The 19,456-nt window shown below is 42.7% G+C and overlaps 1 protein-coding gene across 1 annotated transcript; it reads left to right on the plus strand.

Annotated features, from left to right (window-relative positions):
- The first annotated feature begins 8,957 nt into the window (after window positions 1-8,957).
- Window positions 8,958-18,808, plus strand: LOC115163354 (coiled-coil domain-containing protein 92). The gene is made up of 4 exons (XM_029715151.1): window positions 8,958-9,609; window positions 10,269-10,426; window positions 14,281-14,328; window positions 16,901-18,808. The coding sequence occupies exons 2-4, from the start codon at window positions 10,291-10,293 to the stop codon at window positions 17,359-17,361; spliced, it is 645 nt and encodes a 214-aa protein (XP_029571011.1). The 5' UTR covers window positions 8,958-9,609; window positions 10,269-10,290; the 3' UTR covers window positions 17,362-18,808.
- The last annotated feature ends 648 nt before the right edge of the window (window positions 18,809-19,456 follow it).

Consider the following 19,456-nt stretch of genomic DNA (forward strand, 5'->3'; position numbering starts at 1 on the left):
AAATGAAAGACCTTATTTTACATAAGACCCTTTGCTGTGAGACTCGAAATTGAACTCAGGTGCATCCTGTTTCCATTGATCATCCTTGAAATGTTTCTAAAAATTCATTGGAGTCCACATGTGGTAAATTCAATTGATTGGACATGATTTGGAATGGCACACCTGTCTATATAAGGTCCCAAATTTGACAGTGCATGTCAGAGCAAAAACCAAGCCATGAGATCGACGGAATTGTCACTCTGACAGAGTGCCAAATTTCTTTTGTGGAGATGGGAGAACCTTCCAGAAGGACAACCATCTCTGCAGCACTCCACCAATCAGGCCTTTATTGTAGAGTGACCAGACGGAAGCCACTCCTCAGAAAAAGGCACATGACAGCCCGCTTGGAGTTTGCCAAAAGGCCCCTAAAGGACTCTGATTCTGATTCTGAAGATTCTCTAGTCTAATGAAACCAAGATTGAACTCTTTGGACTGAATGCCAAGCGTCACGTCTGTAGGAAACCTGACACCATCCCTACGGTGAAACATGGTGGTGGCAGCATCATGGTGTGGGGATCGAGGGAAAGATGAATGGAGAAAAGTACAGAGATCATTGATGAAAACCTGCTCCGGAGCGCTCAGTACCTCAGACTGGGGCGAAGGTTCACCTTCCAACAGGACAACGACCCTATGCACAAAGCTAAGACAACGCAGGAGTGGTTTTGGGACAAGTCAATGAAAGTCCTTGAGTGGCCCAGTCAGAGCCCGGACTTAAAACCGATCGAACATCTCTGGAGAGACCTGAAAAAAGATGTGCTGCGACGCATCGAACCTGACAGAGCTTGAGAGGATCTGCAGAGAAAAATGGGAGAAACTCCCCAAATACAGGGGTGCCAAGCTTGTAGCATTATACCCAAGAAGACTCAAGGCTGTAATTGCTGCCAAAGGTTTTTAAACAAAGTATTGAGTCAAGGGTCTGAATACTTATGTAAATGTGATATTTCCATTATTTAATTTTTTTATACATTTGCAAAAATGTATAAATCTTTGTCATTGTGGGGTATTGTGTGTAAATTGATGAGGGAAAAAAATATTGAATCAATTTTAAAGTCTTACCCTTTAACGTAACAAAATGTGGGAAAAGTCAAGCGGTCAAAATACTTTCAGAACGCACGTGTGTGAAATGTCTTACAGGTTGAGGTGCAAATCTCATAACACTGAGAAAGAAAAAATATATAAATACTATAGGGAATCATTGAATCCAACACCTGTGTCTTCTTGAACATGTTGTAATCATGTTGAGTAAAACTAGCACTAGAGTCAAAGACGTTTATTGACCAAGCCTTATGTAAACTAAACACCTGCTACCTCGGAAGACTGTAGCAACTACATCTGTTCCTAACATGAGCTTTGCTATCTATTTTGTAAGGGTTCCCATGAGGCGGCGCACAATTGGCCCAGCGTCGTCTGGGTTAGGGGAGTGTTTGGCCGGCTGGGATGTCCTTGTCCCATCTCGCTCTAGCGACTCCTTGTGGCAGCCGGGCGCATGCAAGCTGACTTCGGTCGCCAGCTGTACGGTGTTCCCTCCGACACATTGGTGCGGCTGGCTTCTGGGTTAAGTGATCAGTGTGTCAAGAAGCAGTGCAGCTTGGCTGGGTTGTGTTTCGGAGGATGCATGGCTCTCAACCTTCGCCTCTGCTGAATCCGTTCAGGAGTTACAGCGATGGGAGAAGACTGTAACTTGCAATTAGATATCACAAATTTGGGGAGACAAGGAGTAAAAAGCACCAAAAATAAAACGAACGTGTTGGTATTTCTCAAAACTGTTTCACATACTCGTAGATCGGGTTGTTAACCAAACAACAAGGTTGACTTCAGATCGAGGTCGAGTTGGATTTTGTGGAAATTAAACTAAAACAACATTGCCCTAAGAAACAGCAGCTATGTTTGCTTATTCTCCCTCACACACACGCACACACAGGCACACAAGCACACACACACACACACACACAAACACACAGGCAACGGCTGCTATGTTAGTCCATTTGGAGCTTGCTCATTAAGTCGAGTGTACCTCTCAATACTAGGTCCACACAGTCACCATGACAACAGAGAGAGCCAGCTCTTCCCATACACACCAGCTAATGACATCACTAATGACATACAGGCCGTTAGACTGGTATCTGGTGACTGACATGGTTGGTGGTCATTGAAGTGTCATTACAGAGTTGGCCTGAAGGAGGCAGAACAGTCCTTAGAGGAAGGATATGGGACAGGTGCACTGATCCTGGATCTGTGCCTAAAAGTGCAACTTATACCTAGAGCTGGGGTGGGCAACTCCAGTCCTCGGGAGCCTGATTGGTGCCACACTTTTTTCCCCAGCTAACATGCCTGACTCCAGTAATCAACTAATCATGATCTTCAGTTCAGAATGCCATTTGTTTAATCAACTGTGTTTGGTAGGGATGGGGAAAAAGTGTGACACCACTCCGGCCCCCGAAGCCTGGAGTTGCCCATCCCTGCTCTAGGTAGAAGTTCCCATTTAGGCACAGATCCAATATCAGCTACCTGTCCCATATCCTAGATCTGTGCATAAAAGGGCAACCTCTACTTAGTATCCATCATAACATTACAGACCATCGGTAATATTGCGCTGAAGTTTTTCTAACAAGATGTATTTCTATGTTTTGTTCCAGTTTTTATTTAATTTTTTTGTATATTTGTCATTTATTTGTACTCAAAAAAGTTGTGGATTTAATTATCAAGGATGATTAAAATTATAAATATGGTTAATGAACACAGTTTGAATAATATTGTATATCCCTTTAGAATAATTGTTGGTTATATTGGAGATATATGGATTGATAGTGGTATCTACAGTATGTGGTGTATAAGCTGTTGGGCATTGTGGTGTTTCAATAACCAGTGAGGGGTTCTTTCTGTTTCCCTGAGTCTAGAACATCCATGAGGGTCTTTTGAAAAGAGAGCTTATTCTTATTTGCCTGTTGATTATTTTGGTCTCTGACCAAACACATCCACTATTTCAGGGGTGGGCAGTCTTACCCAGCAAGGGCTGGTTCCAGCCAAGCAGTAATTCTACTTGACCAATTCTTCATGGAATACTATGATTAGAATAGCAAAATTAGATGACCCTACCAATGGCAACACACTGCTATACTGTACCACTATCAACAATGAAAAGACACTAATGATGTTTGATATGAAGCTCATTAGCAAAGAATAATTAAAAAGCTTGTTTCAGCTGCTTGAATAGACCTCCTAAACATCAGACAGTCAATGAACGGCTGAAGACTATTCTACAAAAACAGCCATGATTTGTTTCCATTCAGAAGTTGCCTTTATTGCGATAAGACCCCTGAATGAACTTCACTAGTTCACAACATGTATGTATGTACTATATTTGTTTATTTTCGAGCAGATTAACCTTTGGTTGTGTTGGTGATGTCTGAAGTACTTGCATTAACTTGTGAGCTTTATATGAAGCCGAAAAACGCGAAGTTGGTTGATCCCCGTCGAGGGAGGCGCTGATTTTTTGTATATGACAGTAAAACATTCTTATGATTACCAAAAAATGTGTTGGCACCTTCAGTTCTTGTACATTTTCAAATAAATATATTTCATCACTCTGCTCACGCAAATTTGCCAAACTACTAAACTTGGAACCAATCAGAACTCCCATACATACCCCTCCACTACAAGACCATGGTACTTGCCTACAGAGCAGCAAGAGGAACTGCCCCTCCCTACCTTCAGGTTATGCTCAAACCCTACACCCCAACCCGAGCACTCCGTTTTGCCACCTCTGGTCTCTTGGCCCTCCCGCTCAGCCCAGTCCAAGCTCGTCTCTGTCCTGGCACGCCAATGGTGGAACCAGCTTCCCAATGAAGCTAGGTCAGCAGTCCCTGCCCATGTTCTGAAAACATCTGAAACTCTACCTCTTCAAAGAGTATCTGTCTTAAATAATCCCACCCCCGGAACTAACACTCGCACTTGACTTTTTTTCCCTCCTGACTTCGCTCATAGATACTTTATTGAGGAACAACGTACTTAATATAAATAAATATCTGTTTTTGAGTGCACTTGAAATATGCAGCGTGCAATACGGATTGTCTCGATCGTATGAAGAGCTAACTCCGTTGACCATTTAGCCAATTTATTGAAAGCAAGACAATGTTACAGTTTAACGAGCCTAGCCAGTTACCGTATATGTCAATTTGCCTGCTCAGGAGGGTAGTGTTTCATCAGCTATCTCTCTTTTAATAATGTTTTGTTGTTTTAGCGTGATTAGGCTACAGTGGTGATTTTTTTGCATGTAAATCTTGGTGGGGCAAACATGAATTGTACGATAACGGTGATAAACGGTGCCCACAAACTGTTAGAGCCTACATAAAGCTGTCCCAACAGCAGAGCTTTCTTTTCAGCAACATGGACTGATTCCTTACCACTGCTACACCTGGCTATCAACAGAGCCTTGTCTGGCAGCGAAACAGTTCATTCATTCTCCTTTACTGTCTTTAAAAAAAACATAGCTGACTTGCTTAAAGCAACAGTGGGGTTTCTACTGACAATTGAGATGTATAAACTATGGCATAAGGGCGGATAAGAGGCCATCCCTAATTTTGATGAAGACAATGAGCGAGCTAGAACAGACGTAGTCAATATAAATCTTCTTAGGGATAGCCCCCTTTTTTTCTATTTTTGCCTAAATGACATACCCAAATCTAACTGCCTGTAGCTCAGGCCCTGAAGCAAGGATATGCATATTGTTGGTACCATTCGAAAGGAAACACTTTGAAGTTTGTGGAAATGTGAATTGAATGTAGGAGAATATAACACAATAGATCTGGTAGAAGAAAATACAAAGAAAAAAAACTAACGTTTTTTTTATTATCACCATCTTTGAAATGCAAGAGAAAGGTCCCAGTTCCAGCCATCACTCTGGTTGTAATTCCGATGGTGTCCACAAGATAGATCTTGTATGTGCAAAGTTTCAGATGGATAACTTGAGGTATGAGCGAACTACATGGCATTTAGTGTGAAGTCACCCAGGTATATTTGGGCAAATAGTGAAGGAGACATTTGCATTCATATTACATTTTTCTGCAAGAATATCGTCAAATTTGTATACTTGGACTCTGATTTAGCTTTTCCAGTATTGGTAGCCATATTATAAGTTAAACATTTGCAAAACAACCAGTTTTCATAACTTCATAACTCTGAATAATCTTATAATTGTTGTCCAAAAGGAAAAGGCATGCTGTCGCAAAAGGTTGGCAGCTACATTTTGAGACGGATACAGGGTTTACGGATACTCCCGTAAAGCCCAGCTCATTGGCTATCTAGCTAGCTTTGTTTGACCCGATTGGTGCTTATTTGACAAAGTTAAAGTCAATCAAGTGAAGACCAACCTCGTCATCGGTGTGCCATGAAGGCGTCGCTTACTGACCAAATTTGGTGTCCTATAGGATATACCGCACCCCTAATGATATAGTGAAGTCTGGTTACGTTCTAGGATCTCTGAGGAATACATATGAACATGATTTGACTGGTTGAAACAACGTTTAGGGTTAGATTTTCACAGATTCCTTTCTTTGCAAATTGAACGAGTGGAAATACAAAATCGATCGTGCATGCTATATGGATCTTTTTAGAGTATGAAAACAAAACTAAACTTCATGTTATCTCTGGGACCCTTAGGATGATAAATCAGAGCAAGATTTCAGAATGTAAGTACACATTTCACCTTCAGAGGTGAATTTATCAAACCTATCGCGGTGAAAAAAGTGTTTCGTTAGGAGCTCTCCTCAAACAATAGCATGGCATTTTTTAGCAGTAATAGCTACTGTAAATTGGACCATGCAGTTATAGTAACAAGAATTTAAGCTTTCAGCCGATATAAGACACTTATATGTACCGACATTTGTTGTTTCTCTAAAATCTGTGATCATGACACAAGGCGCTGCATGATTTACAACTGTCCCATGGACAGGACGCCTATCTCTAGAATTATATTATTTGTTCAGCACCTTTGAAATGTACAGCGACAGAATTCAGAACATGGGTCGTTCTTACAGTATTCTCCCTGTTCACCAAGTCAGAACCGTAGGATAAATAAAGGGGGCATATAAGCACACAATGAAAGTTCTTACAATATTCGATGATGACATTTCTCTAAAACAGGCTATAGGCTACATGTGCACCACCAAGTCAGAACAGTAGGCTAAGTTATGAGGGGGAAAGGGACCAAATTATTAGGGTGAGGCACATGGGCTACTAACAGCTTACCACACACCATACACTTAGTATTGCTTTCTTAGCAACAGTATACATATCTCCCTGGCATATTACATCATTTATGCAGCAGCATACAATACATTTTTGGACTCACCTTGTTGTGCTGTGCTCACTTGAACAGGAAGGTGGCGCTGCGGTCCTTCTTGTGGGCATATTTTGTCATCAAAGTCTGGCATTCTCTGGATTTATGGTGCTTTCAAGACAACTGGGAACTCTGAAAAAAACAATGTTGAATCATGACGTCAGTGATCTTCAGGTCGGAGCTCTAGAAAGAGCCCTGAGTTCCCAACTTGGAATTCCGAGTTGGATGACCGTTCAAAACATATTTTCCCAGACGGAGCTCATTTTTTTCCTTTTTCCCAGTTGTCTAGAACTCAATGAAGATTTCTGAGATTTCTCTCAGTTCCGATATTCTAGTTGTTTTGAACAAGGCAGAAGTCATGCTGTATTGACAGCATGGCCAATGTATTCAAACGTTTCTGGCCCATAGTGTTGAATGTTTATCCTTTTAAGCTTGGAAAAGAGACCCTTAAACCCAGACTTGAACCGTGTGGTTCAAGTCTGGGTTTAAGGGTCTCTTTTCCAAGCTTTTCCAACCCACTCCACTGAATAACAGGATAGTGATTGCTTTGCAACGCTTGCAGTTAGCCACTGATTCCTTTCAAACCACTCATTGTTGAATTTGTGATTTCCAACATGTTGTGAAATGTTTATGTCCAATGGCCGATGTGCACTGATACGTTTTATCTCTAATTTCTCTTCATATGACAAGGATTGAAAAGGATTTGCCTGTACAGTGTCTACGTGATTCATGATGATGACTTGTCTAGCTTGCTAGCTAAGATTTTGAAAGTATGATGTTGACATGATTAGTCCAATCTAAGCTACGGTAGATATAACGTGATTTGACATAATTTTATCTGTGGTCAATGATCTTGATCCTTCTTGGATGGGCACTTCTAATGTAACTTTATGGCAGCACCCTGTAGAGCTCGCCCCTTAGATTTTGCAGTGACGTAGTGTCCCCATGAGTGACAGAACATTGAGCCAATCATGGCGCAACTAGTGAACATTACCAACCCCTAAACAGGTGGAGCTCTGCCAAAAATAAAAATAAAAACATGTAGAGAAAGATGTGTGTCATGTATGCTAGAATGGAAGTTTAAAAACTACAGCTGCATATTAGCCACCACATATTTTATTTAACTAGGCAAGTCAGTTAAGAACAAATTCTTATTTTCAATGACAGCTTAGGAACAGTGGGTTAACTGCCCTGTTTAGGGGCAGAACGACAGATTTTTACCTTGTCAGCTCAGGGATTCGATCTTGCAACCTTTCGGTTACTAGTTTAACGCTCTAACCATTAAGCTACCTGCCGCCACATATAGCATACCTTGCAATACAATCTTCTCTAAAAACAGCTGGGCTGCCCAGCAAGGGAATAAAAAAGTATTTTGAAGAAATGTGCAAGAATTAACATTACCAACAAATGGAAATGTTTTCAGGATGATAATTGTATTTTTTCTTATTTCTTTTATGAATTGAGGGTTTGTAATTAATAAGACTCCAATGTATGTTTCTTTACAGTAACAGATATTTTGTAGTTTAATATGAAAATAAAAAACATAACATTGAAAGTATTTTGTGTATTGATTTCATTAGTGGGTGCAGATGTTTTGCCATCATCTTTGAGGCACCAGTGACTCAATATCACAGCCTGGTCTCATAGACTTGACATAACATAGTAAATGTAAATCTGTGACACTCAAATGAGTATGATATAAGTTACGTTTGGTATGGTTACATACGACAGATGGTTACTTAAGGCAAAAACAAAAGTACGGTGGTTGGTCGGGGTAGGTGGGCATATAATGCGAACAAAGGTTGCGAGTTTGAATCTAATGAGCAACTTTTCAACTACATACTTCTTTTTAGCTACTTTGTAACTACTTAACATGTTAGCTAACTCTTCCCTAACCCTAACCTTAACCCTTTTAGCTAACCCTTCCCCTAACCTTTATCCTTTAACCTAACTTATAAACTTAACCCTAACCTTAACCCTAACCCCTAGCTTAGCTAACGTTAGCCAGCTAGCTAACCTTAGCCACCTAGCAAGAATTTATAAGATATCATACATTTAGAAAATTCATAACATATTGTACATTTAGCAAATTCGTAACATATAATACGAATTGTAATTTGTAACATATCATATGAAATGGGTGATAGACATCCAAAAAAGTAATACATACCATACGAAACCTAACATACTGTATCATACTAAATGGAGTGTCCCGGATTAACATACATAATAATACTAAATGTTCTGAGACCAGGTTGAATATCAATGATTGACAGTCTTAATTCTTGACCAATTAAGCCTCATTACTGTGCTAAATGTTTAGAAAAAAAATGAAACGTAGATAATTTCCATATAGACATAACAGCTAGGCCTTTCCATCAAGCCTAGCAAGACATTGCCACCCCCCATCAGGTCTGAAATGACTTGGCCAATGTCAGGTTGTCTCAGAGTGACGCAGGTCAAGAGCAATGCCCCTGTCCATGGTGCTGAAATTGAGGCTGGTATTTGCCGTGCATATTCTCAAAGTAGCCCATATGATTTCGTAGGAACCCTGGCTGCGATAAACAGGCTTTGGTGTCACCCCAACAATTGTCTAACCAAAAGTACAGTCATTTTAACATTCATAATAAAGACTATCCTGTCCTATCGCTGTCTTCGAACTACTGCTATATCGATCCTGGCAAAAGTCGATTTTGGGTACGGCCACTTCTTCCAATAAGCTGCATTTGAGTCGTACGATCATCTCGCGTGTTCCGGTCACGATGTCTTGTTTTCATCATACGACAGTAGACTACTGTACCAGTTCAACCTAACAGACGATGGAGGAGAGGGAGGCTGCGCCTGTCGAAATGTATCGTGCTCCGTTTCCATACCTTACAATCTACTTGCAATGGTGACCTTGTTATGAGTATTTTGGCAATAACTGTTACTGACGCAGCGAGATGGTGCAGCAGTAATGAAAACATATTTATCCTGTTGTAGCCTCCCAGGACCGTTATTCGATGCGTCGCTGATTTCTTTCTGTATACAGGCTATCATCTTTCGTTCTTGATATAACGTTATCGCCTGCAAATTATGTTGAATTGATCTCAATTATTGGACGAATATCCTAAATGGGTTTGGAACATTCCTGGAAAACAATCATGTATGGATCAAAGGACTTGTTTATAGATCTTATGAATTTCATATCGTAATTCTGTGGGACTCCGTTCAACATTATCTAAAATAGCACGGTAAGCATGGATCATTTTCATAAAATTGCCACATCTATTGAGTGTATTGTAGGCATGTAGGAATCTACTGTAAAATTGAATTTAACTGGTACTAGGACTTTCAACATACTGTAACCTACCAAGCATATTGAGTTGGTTTCTTCCATCTCTCTATTGGGTGATCAATACATTTTTTACCGCATGACCGCAATGATGAACTCATACACACTTTATCTTACCTGACATCACCATCATCAATCATTGTTTTTTTTAATTTATCTTAGAATAAATGAAGACTTCAGTGTTTCTCTTGTTGTAATGGTTAATGTGTCAGGTGATAGTCTAAACTGCATTGTAAAGTAACATTAAATAATAAACCTACAGCGAAGGTCTAAAAGACGGGGAAAGATACTGCAAATGCATCATTAAACACACACACACACACACACACACACACACACACACACACACACACACACACACACACACACACACACACACACACACACACACACACACACACACACACACACACACACACACACAGACACACACAAACACACATATACATTTGGAATAGTTCCTTTTGTTATTGTTCATCATTAGTAGCAGGAAAGTGACCCTTGTACACATGCAGGTATAATGTATATTAACACCCTCTGACCCTGTTCTCTGTGCAGGGTGCAGGACAGGTGTGTCATCATGGAACCTACAGGCTCCACCTTGGACATGCAGATGGAGAGTGTTGAGAGGAGTACAGTGTTTCTCAGACAGGAACATCTCACCCTTCTGCATGGCCTACACCTGGAGATCCTGTCCTTGCAGAAACGATGTAGCGGTGAGTCTATACATCACACACACACACACACACATGCACACATACCGTATGCACACGTGCGCAAACACACACAGATCAAATAGACTTGTGGAGTAGACAGTGACCCTCTTTACAACAACAGAGGTACTGCCAAGCCAAGCAGAGGCAGACCTCACTGCAGAACACGATGTAGCCAAGAAGGCAATGAAGCATCTCTATGGATGCATCCCTTCTCTTCCTCTCTTCTTTTCTGCACTCGGCTCTCCTACTGTTCAGTTAAAGGGCATCACCACATGGTGTTGTGGTTTGACTGACAGACTAGGCCCATACACTGCAAAGATGCTAAAGCCATCAAATCTTAGATACAAACACAATGTAGCCGACTGTACTAGTCTATCAGCGCAATCAATTTGTTTTCTTGGGACTATTAACTTTAACTTGAACAGAGCAGGTTTATCTCAATGAATGCTCCCCCACTACAGCCAGGGTTTCCATGAAAGGGAACCACATATTATAATACCTTCCTGTTCCTGGCAGTCGGGGGTCTGATTCCCCCTCTGGAGTTATCCTCTCTGCTAGGGTTCATCTATCCATCCTCCTCCTCTTTCTCTGTCGTCCTTCCTTTCTCTTTCTGTCTTTAATTCTCTCTCTCCCGCCTCTCTCTCTCTCTCTCTCTCTCTCTCTCTCTGTGGGGATTGATGGGATTTTCTGAGCAGGCAAAGGAAGGTGATAGGTTAAGGATTTACTGTGCTTATTTTGGGAGGTAAACTGTCTATTCATCCCAGCTGGCGAGTGAGAGGGAGTAGACAGGGAAATAAAATAAATACTGTACAGTATATTTTAGTCTTTGTCCTTGAGGGCAACCCAAGCATGGCGTCTGTCTGTGCTGACTGGAGAAGTACTTAGAGTCCACCCAGCTAAACATAATCAGTTTAACTCAATGTGATTACTGTATGTCCAGTCTACACAAGGCCCTAATCCTCTCTGTCTGAACTGTCTGCAATCAAGCTAATTGACAGACTAGACGCAAACAAACAGATTGGACATTCACTGCTTCAACAGCACTACAGTTATGATTAAGGATTAACATGGGTAACAGGGAACCCGGGACTGTCCTGGGAACACTCTACATTTCCCGAGAAAATAAAATGAAAGACCTGGGAAATTACAACATTTTGCCCCAATGTTGGCACCAATGCAGGCCCTACACATGCGCAGCATCAGATTGGCAAACATTTAAATAGCACATTATCCAAAGAAGTTGTCACATGGAAACCTTTAACCTAGCACATTTACTACACACAAAGTCGCCTTACATTCAAAGCGCACACATAATTGACACTGCCGGACTGCACACCGACCCGAATGCAGTTAAACCCTACAGGAAACCTCTACAGCTGGCCTAAAGACTATAAATGAACATGTGCCTCTTTGAGCTGTCATTGTGAATCTTCAAACAGTCACACATTAGATAGGCCTATACACAATTCCCTATATAGGCATCTCTGTCACAGATATGAAGTCTGTTAACAATTCAGAGAGGAATGAGGACAATTCTCCTGTTCTAGAACGTAGGCTATTTTCCTATCCAGTCCCAATCCCACTGAAACATAAAATCCTGACTCCTGTCTTGCATGAAAATTCCAAACTTTATTCTGTAATCCATAGGTTGCATTATCAAAGCACGTCTCTTACCTATGCATGTCAAAATACCGCTATAACATTTCCCCTGCTTCTCTGTGTGGTCTCATAGCCTAGCCTACTTGCTGCCCATATGAGGGCTGAGGAAATATTCTGTTGACGACTATTTTGCTCCGCTCATACAGAAGGTAATAAAGGTCTAGCGCACAATTTAAAATATATATATACAGTACCAGTCAAAAGTTTGGACACACCTATACATTCAAGGGTTTTTCTTTATTTTTATTATTTTCTACATTGTAGAATAATAGTGAAGACATCATATCTATGAAATAACACATATGGAATCAAGTAATAAACAAAAAAGTGTTCAACAAATTAAAATATATTTTATATTTGAGATTCTTCAAAGTAGCCACCCATTGCCTTGATGACAGCTTTTCAAACTCTTGGCATTCTCTCAACCAGCTTTAATGGGCTCCTGAGTGGTGCAGCGGTCTAAGGCACTGCATCTCAGTGCTAGAGGCGTCACTACAGACCCTGAGTTGATTCCAGGCTGTATCACAACCGGCCATGATTGGTTAGTCCCATAGGGTGGTGCGTAATTGGCCCAGCGTCGTGTGGGGTAGGCCATCAATGTAAATAAGAATTTGTTCTTAACTGTCTTGCCTAGTTAAATAAAGGTTAAATAAAATAAATGAGGTAGTCACCTGGAATGCATTTCAATTAACAGGTGTGCCTTGTTAAAGTTAATTTGTGGAATTTCTTTCCTTCTTAATGTGTTTGAGTCAGTCAGTGACAAGGTAGCCCTATTTGGTAAAAGACCAACTTCACATTATGGCAAGAATACCTCAAATAAGCAAAGAGATTCGACAGTCCATCATTATTTTAAAGACATGAAGGTTAGTCAATCCGGAAAATTTCTAGAAATTTGAGCGTTTCTTCAAGTGCAGTTGCAAAAATCATCAAGTACTATGATGAAACTGGCTCTCATTAGGACCGCCACAGGAAAGGAAAACCCAAAGTTACCTCTGCTGCAGAGGATAAATTCATTAGAGTTACGAGCCTCAGAAATTGCAGCCCAAATAAATGCTTCACAGAGTTCAAGTAACAGACACATCTCAACATCAACTGTTCAGAGGAGACTGCGTGAATCAGGCCTTCATGGTCGAATTGCTGCAAAGAAACCACTACTAAAGGACCCCAATCAGAAGAAGAGACTTGCTTGAGCCAAGAAACACGAGCAATGGACATTAGATCGATGGAAATCTGTCCTTTGGTCTGATGAGTCCAAATTTTTTAAATGTCTTTGTGAGACGCAGAGTAGATGAGCGGATGATGTTCACATGTGTTGTTCCCACCGTGAAGCATGGAGGAGGAGGTGTGATGGTGTGGGGTGCTTTGCTGGTGACTGTCTGATTTATTAGAACTCAAGGCACACTTAACTAGCATGGCTACCTCAGCATTCTGCAGCGATACGCCATCCCATCTGGTGTGCACTTAGTGGGACTATCATTTGTTTATCAACAGGACAATAACCCAACACACCTCCAGGCTGTGTAAGGGCTATTTGACCAATAATGAGAGTGATGGAGCGCTGCATCAGATGACCTGGCCTCCACAATCACCTGACCTCAAACCAATTGAGATGGTTTTGGATGAGTTGGACAGCAGAGTGAAGGAAAAGCAGCCAACAAGTGCTCAGCATATGTGGAAACTTGTTTAACACTTTTTTGGTTACTACATGAAGACATCAAAACTATGAAGTAACATATGGAATATATGTTACTTCATAGTTTTGATGTCTTCACTATTATTCTACAATGTAGAAAATAGTAAAAATAAAGAAAAACTCTTAAATGAGTAGGTGTGTCCAAACCTTTGACTGGTACTGTATATATATTTTTTATGTGATTTATCAGGGGGTGCTGCAGCACCCTCAGCACCCCTACTTCTCGTCGCTATGATGGGCACTTTCAGGATAAATATGAATTATTCCCGGTATTGAAAGTTGGTAGATTTGAGGGAAAATATTCATCCCTAGTTTCGATCAGCATTAGTATTTAGTCTTTCAATGAGACACATCAGATTGAAAGCATTCCTATTAATTTTTTTTGTAAATTCCTGAAATGTATCTATTTGTCTCCTAGACTTACTCATATGACTAATTTCTGTCTTACACATTTCTCATGTCTCTGTCTCACTGATGTCTCATTTCTTGTCTGTTTTCTCAGAGTTGACATGTGAGCTGAATGTGAAGCCTCCAGGCAAGAGTGAACTGGGTAAGTTCTGTGTCTCTCTTTCTCTCTCTTCCTGCACCCCTCCCTCTCATTCTCTCTAGGCTTGGCTTTGTGACACTAACTGTTTGTCCTCTTTGGCTCCCCCCCATCCCATCCCACCCTCATGGCATTATCCTTCACTTTACCCATCTGCCAAGGGACAGCCCTGTGGTCGACCTCACCAAACGCTCTCTCCCTTTCCCCCTCTCATCCTCACTCATAAAGGCCATATTCCATGAATAAAACATCACATTTTATGGCTTGATCTGTTACCAGGATAAAAAATCTGTAGGAGGATTGGAATTGGGTAATATTGGCAGTGGAGTGCAATCCACAGTTCATGAATATGAACCATCAGACAAAGGCTGTTTGTGTGCACCTTAATATTCCATTCATGGGTAGTTTGTTGCATTAGAATGTCTAGATATAAAATGGATATTATGATAATATCGTAGATAATAACAGAGACACCACCCTGTCCCTCACAGGGTGGTGGAGAGAAAGAGAAAGAAAGAAGGAGTTGGGGGGGGTCATGCCTATCTGCAGCCAATTATAACTAATCAGGAGCCCCCTCTTTTTCCAGAGCAGGCCGTTCTTCGCTCTATCACACCACCACAGCCCCCTCTCCTCCATTCTCACAAATTGATCCATCCATTTTCCCCCCGCTCTCATTTTCCTCTGTGCCCTGGTAGAGGGGTACAATTACAGTCTGTTTGCTGAGACAGAGACATGGAGGGACGAGGGAGAAAGGGAGGGAGTGGGAAGAATGGTACAGTTAGGGGGGCACAAGAAAGTGTTAGGGGGGGTCAGTGAATGAGAGAGAGAGAGAGAGAGAGAGCGAGAGAGGGGAAAAGGAGGACGAAATGGAGATTAGATTACACAGCATTTTCTATTTTTGCAGCATGACCTCACCACCCTGGTCTAGTGGGCGACAGTTAGACAGAGACCAGGAAGAACTACACCAAGGAGAAAGCTGGGGTTACTCAGAGAGAGAGGGAGGGAGGGAAAAGAGATGGAGGAAGGGGGGGGGGGTGCGAGGAGTGGAGGGCGGGAGGGGAGAAACAGATGTAGAACGGATGTAGAAAGAAAAATCTGTAAAATAGTGATTGGGATCGAGAGAAGAATTAAGACAGAGGGATGGAGAAACAGGTACAGGATGAGACTGGTACAGAGAGAGGGATTAAGAGTGATGAGAGAAGAGAAGAACAAGAGAAAGAGAGGAGGGTGAGAAAGAAGATAGAGGAAGGAAGGGCTACTTATATGGATATCAGGATCCTCCTATTCTAAATGAAATGCAGCAATCCTAATATAGGCCTAACGAAAATCCCTACTGATAATTTTACAATGATTTCACATCTAAGTTTCAACTAATCACAGCACCTTTTGCTCCTCTCCCTTCCCATCAGTTTTCTTTGACATAATTCTTGGGTCAACCAGCATACCAGAGGCTGTGGTGTAATCCCTCTCCCTTGGCCCAGCTGTCTGAGCTGGGCAGCCTCAGCCCAAAGGCACAGCTACAGTACAGCTACAGCTAGGTCTGACTAAGGCTTTTTTAACCCCCCATTCCTACTGAAGGATTTCACTTTGATGGAGTACTGTAGCTTTGACTTTGCCCCAAAAGCACAGCAAATGTACAATGATTTTAGACTCGCGGTTAAAACGGGATGCAGTGACGTTATCACAGCCAATTCCTGGTGTAATGATGACATCAGTGCAGCCAATTTTGTCCGCTGAGAAAGTAGGTATTATTTGGTTGAGGGAACTATCAGTATATTACTACATTGAATGTTATACCGGCCATCAGCCCACCAAAACAATCCCCTTCCTTCCCCTCCCATCACACCACTACTGCATGTGAGCAGTCTGCCAGTCTGCTCTCTTCACTCTCTCTCTATAGTGGGTAAGTGGCAGCAGATGTCACACCATGCCAGTGGCCATGACGCGGCTGGTAGAGATTGGGTGGTGGATACTGGCAGGAATTTCCTCAGTGGCTCTTTAGTCCTTTGCCCATATGTGCTCAGTCTTCTGCCTTTGCCCATTCAATCCCTAAACCCACATTCTTATCTGCCAGATGATCCACAAATGTGCTTTGAGGCCAACTTGGTGATTGAAAGCAGCCAGCGCTGGTCACATTACCTAATTCCATATCCGTTTGACTGAATGGATCATATCCAGGCAGTGTGTTATCTTTCTGCATGTGCTCTATGCTCTGTTCTCTGGTCCTATGTCCTGGGGGATGGGGTTAGGAGGAGTGCTCTGTTCTCTGGTCCTATGTCCTGGGGGATGGGGTTAGGAGGAGTGCTCTGTTCTCTGGTCCTATGTCCTGGGGGATGGGGTTAGGAGGAGTGCTCTGTTCTCTGGTCCTATGTCCTGGGGGATGGGGTTAGGAGGAGTGCTCTGTGTGGTCAATATGTCAGCATGAGTAGTAGATGCCCTTAATGTAAATCCTGGCAGCTGCATTTGGGGTTTGTTTTTTTGTCTGAATGTTAGCTATCTGTCTGTGAATCTCTGATGCGTCCTTACTATTTGATTTGTGTGCACTTCTCTGCTTGTGTGTTTGTGTGTTCGTCCTCAGACCTGGCGGAAGAGGAGGAGCAGCTGGAGGCCCGCTGTCTGGAGGTCGAAGATCGCCGGGCCGAGCAGCAGTGCACCCTGGGAGAGCTGTGTAAGGAGCTGACTCACAAGGGGGCGCTGGTTGGCGCGCTGCGGGCTAACCTCAAGGACAAGGAGCGCCGCTTCCTGGACGAGCTGAAGCGCCGCAGCCAACGCTCCACGGTGCTCAACACACAGCTGCAGAGGCAGAGCGAGGCGGCAGCCTACCTCTCCTTCCAGTTGCACGCTGCCCGCCAGAAACTGCAACACAGCAGAGGCAGCAGGCCCTCAGGGAGAACCGGGAGAATAGGGATCGTCATCATGGGAATCCCCCTGGGCCCCAGTACAGCCAAGCAGCCGAGTGGGACACCGCCATCTTTTCTCCCTTTTCTCCTCAGTCGCCCTCCGGTTTCTCCAATGCCTCCAACACCAGCTCTGCCATAGACTCCCCTGTGGTCAAGCCTAAACGCAGGGGCAGCAGGACCACGTCAGGGCACCAGTTCCGGGCGGAGAGGGCCAGGGAGTGTGTCCCCCAGGAGAGGGTGACGTGCCCTGCAGAGCCCACCGCCATGCCTGACCCAGCGCTGTTCCTCCACCCTCACCGCAGGCACCACAGGTCCAGGGCCAGGCATTCCTACTCCCTGGCCCACAGACAGAATCCTCTGGTGGGGGAAAGAGGGGAGGAGGAGGGGGGTGGAGAGGGGCCCATGGAGCCCCAGGACGGAGCTCCTCCCAGACTGGTAGCCACGGCCACAGCGTCACCTGCTGGCTGCTCAAACCAAGGCTGAATAACTAGCCCCACTGTGACCATCCCTAGAAATACATCATCATCATCACTATCATCATAATCATTGTCATCATCATCATCACTATCCTCATAATCACTATGACTATCTGATTTTATTTATATTGTAAACTGCCCATTGTCCTGCACCTTTATCGAATTGATACTGAGATTCATTTAGCATTGTTGATTATAATCCTATTAACTCTAATTACTGGTATTTAGATGTATTGCTGTGATGAACACTTTTTATAATTATACATTTTGACATGACCTGAATTAACACAAACTTCCAGTTGTATGAACACCCAATGAGGTTGTTGTTGCTAATCACTTCACGTCAATGTGTAGAATCATGTAGTTGAATGCATTTACACTGGCGTCGCTCTATATAACGTTATTATGGGGCCCTATGCGAATGTGGTGTCCTTTATGGAAGTTAGTTTAACCTATGGCCTGTTGCCATAGACCACAGCACCTACTGTGCAATTACCTTACCCTACTGTGTTGTTTTAGGGCCAACCATAAATCAACCCTGGGTTGCCCTTGTAGAAAACATTTTCTGACCTCTGTTGCGCTGAGTCACAGTTGGGTAGCGACTGAGCGTCTGTGTATGTCCTTGCTGTGAACACTATTGAATTTCAGATCTGCATTGGTGGCCTTCACTTGAAAAGTTCCCACATGGCCAAGAGGTGTAGTCGTGCCGTCATATCCCACTGAATCTTTCTTTATTCCATTGGTCATACAATAGGTAGGCCTACAGCACACCATATATGTTATACAATAATTGAAAGTAACATTAGTCCACTGGCCTCACACACAGATCTTAGTGGGTTTCAAATATATTGTGTCTCTGAGCTTTAAAAAAACTACAAATATTACCAAACACTGATGAAGCTATTGGATGAGTTAAACTGGAGTTCCTGGCATCCTGCATAAATAGGGAGAGGTATAGGTAACGTTCTAATCTAGCAGATGCTTTGTATAAACAGGACACTTGTGGGTAATAATGCATTGAGACCAGTTTGGCTAGATGCTTCTCTCAGGTTTAGTGAGGTGTGTGTAATACTGTACACAGAGAATAGTATTTCTCTGTGTTTATTTACATCTGTGGTTTGCTGGGGGGGGGGGGGGGGGGGTCACCTTAGGGATAAAAGACACAGAGGAATATTGTTTATAGATGGTTTTGCTGTTGTTTGTTTTGGGTTGAACTTAGGCTGTGGCTGATTTGATTTCACTATTACTAGTGTCACGTCCTGACCAGTAAAGGGGTCATTTGTCATTGTTGTATGGTCAGGGCATGGCAGGGGGTGTTGTTTCTGTGTGTTTTGGGGTTTGTTTGTTTCCAGGGGATATGTTCTAGTTTTCTTTTCCTATGTTATTTCCTATGTGTGGCCGAGTATGGTTTCCAATCAGAGGCAGGTGTCTTTCGTTGTCTCTGATTGGAAGCCATACTTAGGCAGCCTGTTTTTTCCTTTGGGTTTGTGGGTGGTTGTTTCCTGTATAGTCTGAGAACCTTACGGAACTGTTGATTGTCGGTTTATTATTTTTGTTTAAGTGTTCACTTTATTACGATAATAAAAGAAGATGAGCACTATATCCACTGCGCTTTGGTCCCCTTTCATCGACGCCTATGACAGAACCACCCACCAAAAGAAGACCAAGCAGCGGGGTAAGGAGCTGGAGAGGAGGTATCTCGAGTCATGGACGTGGGAGGAGATCCTCGATGGAAAGGGTCCATGGAGCCAGGCTGGG

This window comes from Salmo trutta, chromosome 26 (genome assembly GCF_901001165.1).
Source record: "Salmo trutta chromosome 26, fSalTru1.1, whole genome shotgun sequence".
Taxonomy (NCBI): domain Eukaryota; kingdom Metazoa; phylum Chordata; class Actinopteri; order Salmoniformes; family Salmonidae; genus Salmo; species Salmo trutta.

Excerpts from the sequence above, each read along its gene's own strand:
- LOC115163354 (XM_029715151.1), top strand. The coding sequence starts at position 10,291 with ATGGAACCTACAGGCTCCACCTTGGACATGCAGATGGAGAGTGTTGAG. Across the intron at positions 10,427-14,280 it reads CTTGCAGAAACGATGTAGCG|AGTTGACATGTGAGCTGAAT; the intron begins GTGAGTCTATAC and ends CTGTTTTCTCAG. Across the intron at positions 14,329-16,900 it reads TCCAGGCAAGAGTGAACTGG|ACCTGGCGGAAGAGGAGGAG; the intron begins GTAAGTTCTGTG and ends GTTCGTCCTCAG.